A 20,194-nucleotide genomic window follows, 5' to 3' on the forward strand; every position below is an offset into this window, starting at 1 on the left:
CTGCTAAACACAGCAATTGCAAGGTCCTAATAAGCAAGTCATAATGACACAGTTACTGTTCTCAACTAAGCAAAGATAGTAGATATTTGTATGAATTTTAAGTAGTAGTAGTAGTAGTAGTAGTAGTAGTAGTAGTAGTTGTTGTTGTTGTTGTTGTTGTCTTCAGTCCTGAGACTGGCTTGATGCAGCTCTCCATGCTACTTTATCCTGTGCAAGCTTCTTCATCTCCCAGTACCTACTGCAACCTACATCCTTCTGAATCTCCTTAGTGTATCCATCTCTTGGTCTCCCTCTATGATTTTTACCCTCCACGCTGCCCTCCAATACTAAACTGGTGGTCCCTTGATGCCTCAGAACATGTCCTACCAACCGATCCCTTCTTCCAGTCAAGTTGTGCCACAAAATTCTCTTCTCCCCAATCCTATTCAATACTTTATTATTAGTTATATGATCTACCCATTTAATCTTCAGCATTCTTCTGTAGCACCACATTTCAAAAGCTTCTATTCTCTTCCTGTCCAAACTATTTATCGTCCATGTTTCATTTCCATACATGGCTACACTCCATACGCATGCTTTCAGAAACAACTTTATCACACTTAAATCTATACTTGATGTTAACAAATTTCTCTTCTTCAGAAATGCTTTCCTTGCCATTGCCAGTCCACATTTTAAATCTTCCACACTTCGACCACTAGTAGAAGCCGACCTCGGGGAAGATCAGTTTGGATTCCGTAGAAATATACGAACACGTGAGGCAAATACTGATCCTATGACTTATCTTAGAAGAAAGATTAAAGAAAGACAAACCTATGTTTCTAGAATTTGTAGACTTAAGAGAAATCTTTTGACAATGTTGACTGGAATACTCTGTTTCAAATTCTGAAGGCGGCAGGGGTAAAATACAGAGAATGAAAAGCTATTTACAATTTGTACAGAAACCAGATGGCAGTTATAAGAGTTGAGGGACATCAAAGGGAAGCAGTGGTTGGGAAGGGAGTGAGACAGGGTTGTAGCCTCTCCCCGATGTTATTTAATCTTTATATTGAGCAAGCAGTGAAGGAAACAAAAGAAATATTTGGAGTAGGTATTAAAATCCATGGAGAAGAAATAAAAACTTTGAGGTTCGCCAATGACACTGTAATTCTGTCAGAGACAGCAAAGAACTTGGAAGAGCAGTTGAACGGAATGGACAGTGTCTTGAAAGGAGGATATAAGACGAACATCAACAAAATCAACAAAAGCAAAACGAGGATAATGGAATGTAGTCGAATTAAATCGGGTGATGCTGAGGGAATTAGATTAGAAAATGACACACTTAAAGCAGTAAAGGAGTTTTGCTATTTGGGGAGCAAAATAACTGATGATGGTCGAAGTAGAGAAGATATAAAATGTAGACTGGCAATGCCAAGGAAAGCATTTCTGAAGAAGAGAAATTTGTTAACATCAAGTATAGATTTAAGTGTCAGGAAGACATTTCTGAAAGCATTTGTATGGAGTGTAGCCATGTATGGAAGTGAAACGTGGACGATAAATAGTTTGGACAAGAAGAAAATAGAAGCTTTCGAAATGTGGTGCTACAGAAGAATGCTGAAGATTAGATGGGTAGATCACATAAAGGAAGTATTGAATAGGATTGGGGAGAAGAGGAGTTTGTGGCACAACTTGACAAAAAGAAGGGACCGGTTAGTAGGACATGTTCTGAGGCATCAAGGGATCACAAATTTAGCATTGGAGGACAGTGTGGAGGGTAAAAATTGTAGAGAGAGAACAAGAGATGAATACACTATACAGATTCAGAAAGATGTAGGTTGCAGTAAGTACTGGGAGATGAAGAAGCTTGCACAGGATACGATAGCATGTAGAGCTGCATCAAACCAGTCTCAGGACTGAAGACCACAACAACAACAACAACAAGCCTCTTTACGAGATGGGGGATAAAGAGGTACCGTCAAACTACTGGCCAATTTCACTTTTGCCAGCTTTTTCAAAAATATTTGAAAACATTGTGTTCAAACATCTCCGTAAGCATCTGACTGCAAATAACATATTGTCTAAGTCAGTTCGAGTTTCTTAAGGGTTCTAATATAGAGAAAGCTATTTACATGTACAGTGAGACTGTACGTAATTCATTAGATGGCTGTGTGAATCACAGCATTCTCTTAAGTAAATTAGAATATTATGGTGTCACCGGCAGTGCTGCGAAATGGTTTGATTGTTATCTGAATAATGGGAAACAAAGGATGTCTTTGCAAAACATCTGTGCAGTACAGTTTAAAGGTAACTCACTGTCATTAAACTTTGAAAAGGCCCACTATATGCAGTTCAGAATCTGTACAAGATTTCCTTCCAGCATGTGTACAATATATGAAGAGATGCAGATTGGAGAGGTTGAAAATGTTAAATTTCTGCCATTACAACTCAATAATAAATTCAGTTGGGAAAAGCATGCCACAGAACCTCAAGCACCTAAGCAAGTCTGTATTTTGATGTCGTATGTAGGAGCTATAAGTATAAAAAAAACTTACACACACTCCTGGAAATGGAAAAAAGAACACATTGACACCGGTGTGTCAGACCCACCATACTTGCTCCGGACACTGCGAGAGGGCTGTACAAGCAATGATCACACGCACGGCACAGCGGACACACCAGGAACCGCGGTGTTGGCCGTCGAATGGCGCTAGCCGCGCAGCATTTGTACACCGCCGCCGTCAGTGTCAGCCAGTTTGCCGTGGTATACGGAGCTCCATCGCAGTCTTTAACACTGGTAGCATGCCGCGACAGTGTGGACGTGAACCGTATGTGCAGTTGATGGACTTTGAGCGAGGGCGTATAGTGGGCATGCAGGAGGCCGGGTGCACGTACCGCCGAATTGCTCAACACGTGGGGCGTGAGGTCTTCACAGTACATCGATGTTGTTGCCAGTGGTTGGCGGAAGGTGTACGTGCCCGTCGACCTGGGACCGGACCGCAGCGACGCACGGATGCACGCCAAGACCGTAGGATCCTACGCAGTGCCGTAGGGGACCGCACCACCACTTCCCAGCAAATTAGGGACACTGTTGCTCCTGGGGTATCGGCGAGGACCATTCGCAACCGTCTCCATGAAGCTGGGCTACGGTCCCGCACACCGTTAGGCCGTCTTCCGTTCACCCCCAACATCGTGCAGCCCGCCTCCAGTGGTGTCGCGACAGGCGTGAATGGAGGGACGAATGGAGACGTGTCGCCTTCAGCGATGAGAGTCGCTTCTGCCTTGGTGCCAATGATGGTTGTATGCGTGTTTGGCGCCGTGCAGGTGAGCGCCACAATCAGGACTGCATACGACCGAAGCACACAGGGCCAACACCCGGCATCATGGTGTGGGGAGCGATCTCCTACACTGGCCGTACACCTCTGGTGATCGTCAAGGGGACACTGAATAGTGCACGGTACATCCAAACCGTCATCGAACCCATCGTTCTACCATTCCTAGAGCGGCAAGGGAACTTGCTGTTCCAACAGGACAATGCACGTCCGCATGTATCCCGTGCCACCCAACGTGCTCTAGAAGGTGTAAGTCAACTTCCCTGGCCAGCAAGATCTCAGGATCTGTCCCCCATTGAGCATGTTTGGGACTGGATGAAGCGTCTTCTCATGCGGTCTGCACGTCCAGCACAAACGCTGGTCCAACTGAGGCGCCAGGTGGAAATGGCATGGCAAGCTGTTCCACAGGACTACATCCAGCATCTCTACGATCGTCTCCATGGGAGAATAGCGGCCTGCATTGCTGCAAAAGGTGGATATACACTGTACTAGTGCCGACATTGTGCATGCTCTGTTGGCTGTGTCTATGTGCCTGTGGTTCTGTCAGTGTGATCATGTGATGTATCTGACCCCAGGAAAGAGTCAATAAAGTTTCCCCTTCCTGGGACAATGAATTCACGGTGTTCTTATTTCAAATTCCAGGAGTGTACTTTGCTTACTTTCATTCTGTTATGTCCAACGGGATCATATTCTGGGGTAACTTGTCAAATCGAGCAAACATTTTTAGCATGCAGAAGTGAGTAATAAGACTCATTTGGGTGTTAATTCAAAAACATCATGTAGAAACCTGTTCAAGGAACTTTATATCCTAAGCATTACTTCAAGTATATTTATTCCTACATGAAATCCGTTGCAAGTAATATATCTCCCTTTCCAACCAATAGCTCAATACATAGTATCAATACCAGGAATACGAACAATCTACATAAAGACCTAAAATAAACTTACCTTGGTATAAAAAAGGGTCCAATATTCAGGAACACAGATTTTCAATAAACTGCCAGCAACCATTAAAAACCTGGTTTCAATAAATCAAAGTTTAAACAGAGTCTGAAAGGCTTTTTGATAGGCATCTCCTTTACTCTATAGAAGAATATCTTAACAGGGACTGTTAGTCCAGCTTCAGTAAAAGTGCCTATTTTATTTCAGTTTTAACAGCACATGGTCACAGCAGTCAAGAATAGGTATTTCGTCTATGATAAATTTATTAAATCTAACAATGGAAGATACAGGATGGAATGTGTGGTTTCAGTTGCCTGAGATTGCAGTCGCGCGCGCGCGCGTGTGTGTGTGTGTGTGTGTGTGTGTGTGTGTGTGTGTGTGTGTGTGTGTGTGTGTTCGCGCGCTTGCCCGCGTGTGTATGGCTGTCTATTGTTGACAAAGGCCTTAACGGCAGAAAGCTATAATTGCCTATCTGCGACTCAGCATCTCCGTTATATGGTGAGTGGCAACTTACCTTCTCATAATATTGATAAATTTATTAAAAGTGTATAACTATGTTTCATTCTGAGGGAGTATTAATTCTGTAAAATTAGCAGTTCCAGTTTACTGTAATGTATTCACCTACTTCGACAATCTACTGACAAATGATCAGGGTATTGAGTATTACATTAAAACGTTTTATGTTATACTTTCTGACTCGTGCCACAACCACAAGAATCATCTCACTTTTGGGTCTATGGAATGAAAACTGAATTTAACTTAATCTAATCTAATCTTTAGATTTAAGACTAAAATACGGAACTGTTCCTACCGCTGGCATCAGCTAGTGTGTGTCATTACACTGAAACGAGAAACAGCTGATTGTGTACTTCTGGGTGTTCTGTTGAGTTGTCCTACCATTTTATGGACAATATTATAGCCAGCCACCTTCTTCTGGAGCTGTGAGGTTTGCTGTTATGTGTACTGGCTGCCTTGATGATATCCAGGTGTAATGAGCGCTGAGTACACACAGCAGCAAAAGTCACAGCTCCTGAAGAATATTGATGGGTCCTTCGGTCATCAAATTAATGTGCATAAAATGGAAACAACAACCCAGCAGAACACCTGGAAGCAGATTATTAATCGGTCACACAAAGGAAGCCTGAAAAATGAAATATTAGCTGACACTTGTGGGCAAAATAGTCCTGTATTTGGACAAAGCAGGCATAACTGTAATAAAACATGATCTAGACTGTCTTGTTCACAAAATTGAACAATTGATGGTTCCTGAAGAAAATTAGGATGGCAAATTAAATGAGGCATTTGCAGTTTAATAAATATATCACAAATAAAATTTCTGTACACTGTCTTTTTTATACATCCAAACGTTAAGATCAAAGAAAATATTGCACCTTCTCACACGGGTCAAGTTCAGAAATTAGGAATAGTTGGATTTTTCCATCTGGTACTCTGTTTCAATATTGCAAACTGCTGAACATCAGGTACATATAAGAGGGGTGGTCAAAAAGTTTCTACACCGAGATAGTTACCGTAATGTCTTGCACAAACCCACAACCAACGTTTTTTGGTGACGCTTTGTGGGTATGCAACTCAAATTTCATTAGTTTTGCCACTAGAATGCATTAAAAAGTGAATGACGCCAAAGGAAATTGTGGAGGAGAGGCAGAATAAACTTAAGGGCATTGTTCCATCTTATGCAACAGAGAAATGTGGGTTCACCACAAAACAACAGTCACAGCAATGGAAACATCCTAAATCCCCTAACCCAAAAAAATTCCAGGAGCAAAAATCAGCCGGTAAGGTGACGGCATCGATCTTCTTGGATGCAGAATGGGTAATTATGGTGTATTACTTGCAAAAGGGTGAACTACCAATGCATCTTACTATTGCAAACTCCTGCTTCATTTGAGAGAAGAGATAAAGAAAAGAAGGTGCGGAAAATTGGCACACGGAGTTCTATTGCATCAGCACAATGAACTGGTGCACAGAGCTCTCGGAATACTGGAAACTCTGCATGACTGTGTGTTCGAAATGTTATGTCATCCACCATATTCTCCAGATTTGGCTTCATCAGACTTTTTTTCTTTTACCAAACCTAAAAAAAGACCTCAAAGGATGATGATTGGACAATGATAATGTAGTGACTGATGCTGTGAATGCTTGGTTGGACTCGAAATCAAAGACCTTTTATTTGAATGGTTTGCAGAAGATATCTGAGTGTACCCACAAGTGTATTAGTGTACACACTCATAATATTGAAAAATAAATTGGTATTATGAAATTTCTGTCATTCTTTACTTCTTAGGCAAGAAACTTTTTGGACCCCCTTGTATGATACGGGCTCTCCTTAGTCTGTTTTCTTTCATGGGCATTAACACTTGGCATAAGAAACAAAAGAGTATTTGTTGTCTGGGAAACATGGATAAATTGGCAACAGCAGATCATGCACCAAGACCAAGAAATCACAACATTTATTTCCTTGTTACTTTGGTTTTATCAAGATCCAATCATTACTATGTTGTGATATACACATAAACAGTTCAGCTAGCTGAGCTTGTTTGCGTTTGAAACTGATACCTTAGCCTTTATAGTCATTGATAAAGTAGCCAATGCTAGGAGATGAGTCAATAGGCACAAAAAATATGGCTTGGAACAAGGCCCAAAGGCATCAATGATGCAAGTCCATAATTTCCAGGTCATATTTTACTCACTTTCTTCAAATTTCCTCATTAAATAAGCTAGATAAGTGAATGTTGGCTCCCCCAACATATATCTTTGGTGAAAAGCTCTCAGGTATCCAGCCGGGTCGCAGTGTTTAAATATTACGATGGTTCCAACAAATCTCCTCCAGCACTACACTGCCACACCCTGCACAGGCCATACACTGGTTGGCCGCGTGCAAGCCCTCACTCGTCATCTTCTGGCAGTGTAAAGATATGTGGATGCTATATTACTTACAATAGCGGTGTGCCACCCTCCACCAGGCTACTTGTGACCAGGTCCTGTCCAGCTAGTGGGCAGGGAAACGGGGGGTGGGGGGCTGGAGACTGTGGTAGTGTGTGTAGGGGGTGCGCTGTTCGCATCCCTGTGTGGGCATTCTGGCCGCCGCATTTTACGAATTAGACAGAGTTGGACACAAATCTTGTCCCATTGCCACAATGTGGAAATCCACACCGCACTTAGCTGGAACCCTTCATCTCTATTGGCCAGTTTCTTGTGAACTCTATTTTAATGGATTCCTTTACGACACTGTCCCAATAGCATATTTAAAAACTTAGCCAGAAGATGATGAGTATGACACTAGTCGAAATGTCATGGTATTTTAACACTACCACCCAGCTAGACACCCAAGAGCTTTTTGCCAAAGATGAGCAAAAGTGTTTTTTTTTATTATTATTTTTTTTATTAAGGAATTCCTACTTTGCACCTATCCATCTAGGGAATTGCCACCATATTTATAAGCAGAAACTTGCCGACCGAAAGAGTCAGAAACCCTGAACTGCAATGTACAGGCACATACAGTGACTTAAGTAGTAATGACAGAAATCTAACCAGGTAACAAATGACCACTCACAATAAGCTTAGGCAAATCTCTTTTTAGCAAGTGACCACTCACAATAAGATTAGGAACATTCCACTTCTGCAGTACTCACTTTCTGCAGTATTCACGCAAATGTAGCAGGCTGCATAAGATGCATAGTTAAAGAGCATAATTCATGAACACTGCCTGGTGGTGACTGTATCTTGGGCACTATCCAGCTCAGCGCTATGCAAGGCCCCGCATTACAGGTTTTTTAAGTCAGTGCAAATTTACAAAAATGTTCAGTGTATTCTTGCAATCTGTATAATGGTCCATGAAGTACAGATTCACACAGAAATCCCTCAACAAAAGACAAGTTGTAATACTTGTGGAAAATGAAGGACAATCACCACTAAGAATGTGATGCAGAAATATCTCAACTGAACAGCAAACTGACTGTTGAAGAGACAGAGGGAATTACTTGCTAAACACTGTGTGCATAACAATTGTATCTGAATTAGTGAAAGAGTGCTCTGTTGATTCAGGAATCACACTGAATTAATATGTATTGGAGATTTATCAGGTAGCACTGATAAACAAAATTCCTACTACTGAACGCACATCACATCATGGATTATGGGAGACTCAATGATCATTCTGAAAAAGAGATGAAGATACTTACTTACACACCAGCTGTAAAAATGAAATGAAATGAGCGAATGGCATTGATAGCTGGGACGCCCCACCTGGGGAAGTTCGACTGCCAAGTGCGAGTCTTCTTTGAGTCGATACCACATTGGGCGACTCACATGCCGGTGATGAGGATGAGTGGATAAAATCTCCAACCCAGCTGGGAATCGAACCCGGGCCTGCTGCATGGGATGCAAGCACATTACCATCCAGCTAAGCAGGCGGACGGCACCAGCTGTCATTAAGCCCGTGTCAGGGAAGCAAGAATCCTCAGCACTGGCTTTGCCTGAAAGATCCTGACACTTGGTGCATGTACAAGAGAAGTGCAACATATGACCACATACATTTTTTACCTGCAGCAGTAACGAATGAAATTAAACCTATATTTAGAGGTCTTTGGTTCAAATGGCTCTGAGCACTATGCGACTTAACTTCTGAGGTCATCAGTCGCCTAGAACTTAGAACTAATTAAACCTACCTAACCTAAGAACATCACACAATCTATGCCCGAGGCAGGATTCGAACCTGAAACCGTAGCGGTCGCTAGGCTCCAGACTATAGTGCCTAGAACTGCACGGCCACTCCGGCCGGCTAGAGATCTTCGTAAAGATATTGTTTTGACTACAGAAGAAAAGATCAGTTTGATTCAGATGATGCTCAGAATGGTGCAGGCAAATATTAGTGGTAAGTAATTCTCATCAATAACTGTACTAAAACTGCAACACTAAATTTTAAATTGATTTTTTTCGAAACTACATTTTTTTAATTTCAGGTACCATTACTTTCTAAACTAATTTGGTTAGAAATATGAAATTTTGTCAATTCGTACTCAGAATGGTAATAAATTGTAACAAGTATACTGAGAACCAAGAACTCAACAAAACTGTTTTATAATAATTAATTTATTAAAAAATGTGGAAAATTAAGAGGTATTTAGTTCATTTTACTTTGTGTGTGTGTTAAACAAAAAACGGCCGGAAACACCTATATAAAACAACAAGTACCAGGCGCAGTTGTTAGATCAGTTACTGCTTGTACAATGGCAGGTTCTCAAGATTTAAGTGAAGTTGAACAGGTTCTCAAGATTTAAGTGAAGTTGAACGTGGTGTTATAGTCGGCGCACGAGCGATGCGACACAGCATCTCCAAGGTAGTGATGAAGTGGGGGGTTTTCCCATACAACCATTTCATGAATGTAATGTGAATATCATGAAACCTATAAGATATCAAATCTCTAACTTTGCTGCGGCTGGGAAAAGATTCTGCAAGAACGGGACCAACAACAACTGAAGAGAATTGATCAATGTGACAGAAGTGCAACCTTTCCACAAATTGATGTAGATTTCAATGCTGGGCCACCAATAAAGGTCAGTGTATGAACCATTCAACGAAACATCATCAATGTGGACTTCCGGGACCAAGGAACCACTCATGTACCATTGATGACTGCACGATACAAAGCTTTATGCCTTGCCTGAGCCTGTCAACACTGTCACTGGACTATTGATAACTGGAGACATTTTGCCTGGTTGGAGGAGACTCTTTTTCAAATTGTATCGAGTGGATGGACATGTACAAGTGTGGAGAAAACCTCATGAATCCATGGAGCCTGCATGTCAGCAGGGGACTGTTCAGGCTGGTGGAGGCTCTATAATGTTGTGGGGCATGTGCTGCTGGAGTGATATGGGGCCCTTGATACATCTAGAAATGACTCTGACAGGTGACATGCACATAATCATCCTGTCTGATCACCTGCGTCCATTCATGTCCATTGTGCATTTCGATTGACTTGAGTTGCTACAGTGTGCCTCCAGGAACACTCTTCCGAGTTCAAATACTTTTGCTGACCACCAAACTCCCCAGAAATGAACATTATTGGGCATATCTGGGATGCCGTGCAACATGCTGTCCAGAAGACATCTCCACCCTCTTGTACTCTTATGGATTTATGGGCAGTGCTGCAGGATTCAGGGTGTCAATTCCCTCTAGCACTACTTCAGACATTGGTCAAGTCTGTGCAACATTGCATAGTGGCACTTCTGTGTGTTCACGGGGACCTACACGATATGAGGCAAGTGTATGTGTGTTTTCATTATTGTAACACTTATATTTCTTTTGAAAAGTGTACCTAGTTAAAGGATAAAATAGCATTGGTAGAATAGGGATAAAAATTCTCTTCTGTCTCCCCTTTAAAATTAGGAAGACGATAAAGCAAACTCAGAGGGTGGATTGGGGGGGGGGGGGGGGGTAATTCGTTCACAAAGCTCTTTCACATTGTCAACAAGCTCTTTCATTACTGTCACGAGCGAAAATCACATAATATCTTGAAACCGTACCTACCTGTGAAGACAGAAGCTGAAAAGTAAATGTATAATTTAAAATACACACAAAGACAAAAATTAATGAATACATGACAGCGCTCGATAAAAAATCATCTTTAAAAATTCCATTATAAACTGTCAAAGTCAGACTGAGAAAACAGTTTGCAATCAGGACTAAGAGGCATAAAAATTTGTAATATTTAAACTTCAACATAATTCTACACAACTTTCATTCATCTGTTTTATGAATAATTGTTTCAAAATAATAGATTCTCATGTAAGTGTAGCTGATTACCCAGAGTTGCCCAGTTCCATATTTTTGTCTCACTTCTTTTGCTCTTCCACATACCATTGGTACCGAGACAAATTCAGGCAACGACCCAGAAGGCCTTTGGATATGACACTAAAATAAGTCATTTTTGATTATTTTCAGTACAAGCATGTTCCCACTTCAATCTCACATCATGGCAGTACTAGGCAAGACTCTCCCCCTTTTACTTCGAGTGTTCTTCCAGATAGAAAATAATACATGTTTGGCTGAAAATAGTCCACGAAATCCACAGATATGGTTTCCATGTCACCCCAATCCCATTTCCGTCAAACCAAGGCAGTGAATTTTCACTGGAATCACCACTACACAATCTAGCAACATCAAAAACTATAGTGTGACACTAACATCACTTGTATCCAATTATTTTAATGTGTCAACTCTTTACCTTCCGAACCCCACTCCTGGCATTGTTTTATTCCCTCCCTTGTTATTTTCCCAATTTGGTTGAAATTTCTCCAGGTGTTCCACACGTTAGCTAGGAACATACACACATACATCTATTTATATATTCTATTACAATGAAACCAATAAATTTTTGACAATACAATGTAAAAACCTACTCACCAAGCAGCAACACAACACGCACATAAAAGGTTATAACTATGCAAGCTTTTGGAGCCAGTGGCTTTTTCTCCACGCAGAAAGGTTGAAGGGGAAGGAAGAGGGGTGAAGGAGATGTCTAGGAAAAGGGGTAGATTTTGGAAAAGTCATCCAGAATCACGGGTCGGGGCAGACTTTCTTGACGGGATGAGAAGGAAAGACTCCTTCCTTCTCATCCCGTCCAGCAAGTCTCCCATGACCTGTGGTTGCGGGTGGCTTTTCCGAAATCTAGCTCTTTTTATACACCTCTACAGCCCTTTTCCTTCACCTCTTTTCATTCCCCTTCAAACCTTCTGGCTCTGGAAGCTCGCATAATTATTACCTTGCCACCATTTGGTGAGTATATTTTTTATGTAACCAATAACATTCATATATTTTGTATATTTAAATAACCGTGTGCAGCTGTAATGTGTATTTATTTATGGACAACCAGTTTTGGACAAGAAACCTCTTCAAGCCACCGACATACTAACAAGATAATATAAGAAATAATACATGTGAAAATAATTATGGTGAACCATTGTATACAGCAGATACACATTACATCAGATTTCTGCGCCACTATTGAGTTTCTTGTGGGACTTAGAGCCATAGCATTGTTGACCTGTTGTCCACACAAGGCACTGTCCAAACCCTGATGGAGCGCAACAAATCGCATCCTGTGCACAGCAATCACCAGCAACTGCCGCAGAGAGCATGTGTAGGGCTGAGTCGCTAGAAGAGGCTGTGCCCCGATACAACATAGTTACACAACACCACACAGTGCCACTGATGACACAGCAGTGGCCCACTGAGGCTGATGGCCGTCCTTTGGCCTGCAGTCATCACCTGACAGAAGCAGGCGCCCACAAGCAAGTGCCAGTGAGGTCAACAAAGTGAGGTGTGTTTGCCCCAATGAGCTAGTGATGCAATATGTATTTAAAGTTGAATAAGTGGTTCTCTTTTGGTCAACAGTGTTTCCACTGGTCCCCTGAGACCACAGTCACCACCACTCACCTACCTGAGTGCAATTGCACTCAACAGAGTTGTTTCAAAAAAGCTGACGTCATCATGGGGGACAGAAGAGTGTGTCGCAGCCTCCTCAGAGCAATTGGACATTGTACTGTGGAGGGTGCAACACACTCTTCTGTCTCTTGTGGCGACGTCAGCCAGTGATAACGGGGGTGAGCGAGACTATTCTGTTCTTTTGCGGTGACAATCATGAAACAGAGTAGGTGACATCATAATTACTGAGTTACTGTTTTGAGATCAGAAAAGCTGGTGGATGTCTCTCAGTTTAATAGTAATTCTAAGGATGAATGACTAGACTCTGTGTGACGTACATAGTGCAATTTGCTTGGGCATTCTTCCACTTGTGCAGAATCTCTGGCAGTTGTTTGTTTTACACATAATTGTTTTGGTCAAATGGCCAGGCAGCGTAGAGAGCCCAGGTGGCTCATAATTAGACAGAAGTAGTGAGTGTGGTAGTATAAGTAGGTATGGAGTGTCCCTGTTATTGTTGTGTCCCTGTTATTGTTGAATTATTAGTACCAAGTTTATAAAAATTGGTAAGGGTGATGCACTGGTGAAATCAGAGACACACAGTGTCACTGGTGAGGAATTTAGGCAATTATCAGTTAATCAGGTAGCTCACTTGAGGTCTGCGAATATGGCGGAGACCTTCATAAAACACGGGCAACGATTAGAACAGAGATATAGGAAGCAGGAAAGTGGATGGTTTTTCTGTGAACAGTTGAGCATAATTTCGAAAAGGCATAATGAAGCCATACAGGATTTTGTGGGTAGGATTAGGAAACATAATGTGCGTGTGCATGAGCTATCAGATAATGATGAAGTGAACAAGGTGTTGCAGGAAGCTGAGCAATGGGTATTTGATGCTCTCCTTAAAGGTTTAGCACCTGAGATGTCTATGAGGATGTGCACTGGTATGTCATGTAGCAGTTACATTAGATTGGAATATGAAGAAACTGATGTTTCATCAGGCGTAAGGGATCAGAGAAATTTGTTTGCATCAAATGTAAAATTTGTTAATTGTAGACATATGGGGCCTGTGCAGAGGCAATGATGCCAGCCACAGAGTAATAGGTTTGGTATGAATTACCAATGGCTTAACGGGAACAGTAAAAGAGGTGGAATGGATAGGTAGCAGGGGTATAGAAGTAATGGTAGGGCTGGTTTTAGCGTTAATAAGCACCCATTAAGCTTATGAGGGAACCCCATATACATCAAAAGGCATTTCCAGTAAAAGTAAATGCAGTGAAAATGCATGAAGATGCGGAATGTGCTATAGTAGGTGTAATTGGTGGTATAGAGTATAAGTTTTTGTTGGACAGTGGGGCACACATGTCGCTGGCCTAAAGAGATTTAGTGGGTGAGAGGTGATGGAACTGACCACGTTATTTAGAACTGTGTTTCATGAGAAGGTGAGGCATTTAAAGGGGATTGAGACAGCAGAGATGGAGGAACTGTTATTAGAATTTCAAGACCTGTTCTTTCAGAAAGGAGCATTGCCTGCAAGATCCGTAATGCAACATAGGATATCAATAGGGAATGATGCACTGCTTCATTGCAGGCTATACAGAATACCACTGACTCTGAAATCGATTTTGGAGTTTGTTAATCAGCAACTGGCTGATGGTGTAATAGAAGAGAGTAATAGCCCTTGGGGGTGGGCATTGTGATGGTGCCGAAGAGTCTACGAACTGTTCAAGGAAATATTAATTCTATTGCAAAGACTGCCATTTAAATAGTAAGACTACAACAAGTGCTTACTCTATTTTGACCATCACAGAAACAATTTATTATACTGGGCAAAAGTCGATATTTCTCGACAACAGACTTGATGAGTCGGTACCATCAGTTAGAAGTGGCTGGAGAAAATAAAGTTAAGACTGTGTTTTCAGCACCTTGGGGACATTATTGGTATAGTAGAATGCTGTTTGGTTTGGAAAGTACTCTAGCAACATTCCAGTGTTTATTGGACAGTGTTGAAAGAACTGAAACAACTTCAGTGTCTAGTGTGTCTGGATGACATAATCATCTTTTCAAGAGATCTGTAGGAGCATAGCCAATGACTAAGGGAAGTATTCATTAGGTTACAGGCAGTTCATTTAACACTATGTAAGGAAAAGTGTCATTGACATTGTCATGTGATGTGTCAAACCATTCATGTAATGAATTTTTAAGCACACTGTTGTCTTTGCTGCCTACGCAATGTAATGGTATATGTTTCTTTTAAAATCTCATTAAAGAGTTTTTACACATTATGATTTTTGGAAATAATTTATATAATGTGTACTTTTTACTTTTAATGTCGAATGAGCTGTGAACAGAGCAATATGGCTGTGCATACACTTCACTGTGAGTGGATAATCACTGCGTGCCTGCACCAACTTTCATTTTAACTATCTTATAAGATGACGACAATAAATGATTTTCAGTGGAGAGAGAGAAAAATGATAATTTTGTGATTTTAACCCAATTAGTTTGCAAAGTTACTTTAGCTGCTGAAGTCATAAAAATAATGCTCAAGAGTGAAGTTAAAATAGTTTTCAGTCTACGAAATACAGCATGGGCAAAGGAAATTGTACCATATCGACAGTATTTGGTCAAAAAGTACACCAGAGCACAAGTGAGTTGCAACACAGTCAGCTGCAGGCACACAAGAGTGTTATGTACTGCGAACAAGAGTTGTAGCAATAGCCAATGCTGCAATAAACTAGTAGAAGGATGGAAGCCTTTCCTCACTTGCCACCAGGGAATGTTTTGAATTAGGCCTTAAGCCCCAAACGAACATAGCCTACAGTGTACAAGTACTCAGGCATTCTTGTATTAAAATATTCTAGTCTCAGTATATCACACCCTCCACTTCGAGTCTCTGACACCCAAAGCAACATTCTGGAATTCAGTACAGGGTCAACTGTTTGACCACAGAACAGGGCAGCCTGAGTCATGAAAGAGCCGCTGTTGGAACAGAGAGCTGCCCGTTTGCTGGGGGGAGGTAACAGCTGCCCCAATAAAATTGCAGCTGCGTTGCTATGCTGTCATCACGGCTGCAGCTGGAGACTTTGCTGACAGTGCCATTCAAGTCACCCCATGCCGTCTCGCTCTTTGCTCTGTTAACAATGGCCAACATCTATTGTTTCGCATGAGAGGGAGTAAACTGTTCCTGATGTACTATGGCCGTGGGCCGGAATAAAGAAGTTAATTAAATGAATATACTGTCGTCCTGAAATCTCATTTCACTCACCACAGGTGAGGCCATCTAACATATACATCTATTGGAAACTGAGTTGCCTCACTGACCATTAAGTATTCAGCCATTCATGTACTAAAATATTTTTGTCTCAGTATCACAGCCTGTATCACAAGCCTGTGGCAATATATTGAAAATACAGTTGCATTACTGGAGTAAAGACCTATTAACAAAAACAATAACTGATTTACTAAGCAATGGAAAATTCAGGATGGAATGTAACAATACGAGAGAAGGAAAGTTGCTACTCACCATATAGCGGCGATGCTGAGTTGTAATAGGCACAATAAAAAGATTCACACAATCACAGCTTTCGGCCATTAAGGCCTTTGTCAGCAGTAGACACACATACACACACGCCAGCGCAGCTTGCACACACGTCTGCATTCTCAGACTCAGAAACTACACAGCAAGCAGCAGCGCCAGTGCATGATGGGAGTGGCGACTGGGTGGGGGTAAGGAGGAGGCTGGGGTGGGGAGGGGGAGGGATAGTATGGTGGGAATGGCGGACAGTGAAATGTTGCAGTTTAGACGGCGGGCAGGAGAGAAAGTGCGAAGGCGGGAGGGGGGTAAGTGGCAGAAAGGAGAGAAATAAAAATAAATTAAAAGACTGGGTCTGGCTGTGAAATGAAGGCTGTGTAGTGCTGGAATGGTAACAGGGAGGGGGCTGGATGGGTAAGGACAGTGACTAACGAAGGGTGAGGAGAGGAGGGTTACAGGAACATAGGATGTATTGCAGGGAAAGTTCCCACCTGCACAATTCAGAAAATTTGGCGTCGGTGGGAAGGATCCATATGGCACAGGCTGTGAAGCAGTCACTGAAATGAGGGGTATCATGTTTGGCAGTGTGTTCAGCTACAGGGTGGTCCACTTGTTTTTTGGCCACAGTTTGTCGATGGCTGTTCACGCGGACAGACAGCTTGTTGGTTGTCATGCCTACATAGAATGCAGCACAGTGTTTGCAGCTTAGCTTGTAAATCACATGACTGGTTTCATCGGTAGCCCTGCCTTTGACGGGATATCCCTTCGTGTGTGTGTGTGTGTGTGTGTGTGTGTGTTTGTGTGTGTGTGTGTGTGTCTACTGTTAACAAAGGCCATAATGGCTGAAAGCTATGATTGTGTGAATCTTTTTATTGTGCCTATTGCGACTGAGCATCTCCGCCATATGGGGAGTAGCAACTTTCCTTCTCTCGTATTGTAAGTGATTTATTAAATGGTTCAAATGGCTGTGAGCACTATGGGACTTAACATCTGAGGTCATCAGTCCCCTAAAACTTAGAACTACTTAAACCTAACTAACCTAAGGAGATCACACACATCCATGCCCGAGGCAGGATTCGAACCTGCAACCATAGTGGTCGCGCGATTCCAGACTGAAGCGCCTACGACCATAGCGGTCGCGCGATTCCAGACTGAAGCGCCTAGAACCGCTCGGCCACACCAGCCGGCTAAGTGATTTATTAGAGTTACAAAGTATATGCATAAGAAAGTAATGGGAGAAATCTAATACGACATAGCAGCATGAATACAACAAAAAATAAATTACTAAATGGATTAAACACTCTTATAATTCTTGACAGCATCTCTTAAGAGGATCACATCTGCTTGCTACTACAGCAATGGGGCAGGCAGGGGTTTGAACTACATGCAATATTCTAAGGTTATCTTACATCATCATAATGCAAAGCTATCTGGATACAAACTGTATATATAGACAACCACACACACACACACACACACACACACACACACACACACACACTGGAGAATTATAATGTACATGATGCTCCAGCCCACCCTCCCTTAAAAAGGCATATCATAGCATCATTTGTGGTAACTGTGACGTATTAATATTATTACCAAACTATCAATATAGGTAAAAACTGAATGCAGCTTGCTACAGAGAAAGGAACTTGACACATGATATGTAACCATTTATTAACAAACTAGTCTAAAAATATCAATTAACAAAGTGTAATAGCATGAACAGATTGTTACTGTTGCAGCAACATTGTATGTTTCTTGACAGTGCATAATGAGCTCAGTTGTGTAGTACTGATTCCTGGAAATAATCACTTAACTTAAACTAGCACAGCATATAGTAATTCATGTGTGTTATGTTATTGAATCTGAAACCTTATGTAGCTCAGCTCAGTGAGAAAATATGTAATGTAACAGAATTTCTGAGCACACTGTTGCCTTTGCCACCTGAGTGACAAAGTATATATATTTTACAGAGTTTTCAAACATTACGATTTTGGAAATAATTACAAATTGTGTATTTTTTATCTTTTGTGTTGAAAGACTGGAGATCAGAGCAACATAGCTGTGTAAGTGGACAGTCGTTGCACCGGTCAAAAAGACACATGTTAGCTGACAGTCAGTAATCATGGGATGTTGCATTTCACACTGAAAGGTTATCTGTCACATGATCTAACTGTAGAAGGTCTATAAACACTCTAATTGAAGTGTAATAGTTTAGATTTGATTATAAATGACTTTCAGTAGAGACAAATAAAATAATGATTTTGTAATTTTAACCAGATTATTTTGCAAAGTGATTTTAGTTGTTGAAGTTGTAAAAATAATACTCAAAAGTGATGTTACAATATTTTTCAAGCTACAAAATGTGGCAAGGACAAAGAATATATTGATTTGTTGGCTTACTGAAGTGAAAGATTTATCAATGAAAATAATAACTAATTTATTAGAGTTATGAAGTACATGCACAAGAAAGTAAAGGAAAATATCAAGGAATCCAATGAAATATATATTACTGAATGGATTAAAGACTCTTAGAATTCTCAATAATGCCTACAGTCAAGACAGCATAAGAAGATCCCCGATGGCTTGCAGTGCTGTTTCCAGATTTCAACTGTGAAGCACTAATGGCTGCAAGTCGTTTACGGAGCTACGACAACAATGAAGCATTGCCATAGAGATGTTTAAAAAATTGCTTTAAGTTACTGAGTGAGGTAGGCCCGTGAAGCTGCCGCACCCAGCCTGCTGCAACTGTCAGCAATGAACTTACACTAACTCAACTATAGTAGGAGGGTCATCTCTGGTGTCTAATATAACAACAAAAATATACAAAATACTAAAGTAATGTCATCGAAATACGAAAACTATCTGTATGCAACCTAAGAAATATTTCCAAAAGGAACTTGCATGCAAAGCAAAATCATACTGATGTACAACTACATAATTAAACATATAGATGCAGAAGAAACATAATGTTCGTGAAACCAGCCCATGGTCACATAAATCAAGGTGTACCACAACACTTTCATCGTATATGACTAATGCATCACCCCCTCCCACAAATACCTGAGGCAAAGAAACAAAATTATAAAGAGAGTATTTCAACTGAGTTAGAGGCACTGAATGAACCAATGTTGATAAACTGAAAGATGACAATATGACATGTAATGATAGTGAAAACCAGTTGGAAATGCTGAATCAACAATATACTGAATATGTTGTGACAAAGGGCAATTTGTTTCAGGCTGGGACTGAAACTCGTGTTTCTTGTTTTCTGTACACAGTTGCATTAACCATTAGGCTATCTGAGCATACTTCCAGGAACAATTCCAAACTTTCATTTTGTTTACACTGCAGGTTCCGGATTACTGATTGGTCTTGACATGATGTAATTTCAAGCCATTGCATAATAACTGATTACATTCCAATCAACCTGTTTATTTCATCCATATAATTTGGCCCATTACATCCCTTGCACCAGGGTACAATAAGGTCTTTCACCAAACCTGTTCCCCTGGTGGAGCTATTTCCACAAAATGCATCATCTATAATTGTAATGTTTGGAAATAATCAGTGATAATTAAAATTTGAGTCTGGGCTGGAAGTGTGCTTAGATATTATAATCATTGAGGCAACTACTCGGGAAAAGAAAAGATCTGGGTTCATACCCCGGCAGACACAAATTTTCTATAATTACAACCCATTCATAATACAAAGTATTGTTACAGAATAGACAAATTCAAGTACGGCTTGCCTCCACTGAAATAAAGATGTCACATTATGGTTACTGTACCTTGAAGCTGCTTCATTAGACTGCTGCTGAGTACTGCTATTCGAGTCTTCTTCCCGTACACTGCCTATCAGAGCATATGTCATCAACTCATCTCCAGAATCTGAAAAAGAATAATACAAATACTTTGGTCACTATTGTGAATGTGGGCGGCAGTGAATAAAAGTACATGAAACTAGA

General features: G+C 41.1%; 1 protein-coding gene across 2 annotated transcripts in view; it reads right to left on the reverse strand.

Annotated features, from left to right (window-relative positions):
- Positions 1-20,194, reverse strand: part of LOC126281191 (uncharacterized) — a 236,605-nt gene that overhangs the window by 89,203 nt on the left and 127,208 nt on the right. For both annotated transcript variants that reach the window (XM_049979903.1, XM_049979911.1), the window contains exon 13: positions 20,018-20,117. In XM_049979903.1, the coding sequence (XP_049835860.1) occupies positions 20,018-20,117 (100 nt within the window). The remainder of the gene's footprint in view (positions 1-20,017; positions 20,118-20,194) is intronic.

This window comes from Schistocerca gregaria, chromosome 1 (assembly GCF_023897955.1).
Source record: "Schistocerca gregaria isolate iqSchGreg1 chromosome 1, iqSchGreg1.2, whole genome shotgun sequence".
Taxonomy (NCBI): domain Eukaryota; kingdom Metazoa; phylum Arthropoda; class Insecta; order Orthoptera; family Acrididae; genus Schistocerca; species Schistocerca gregaria.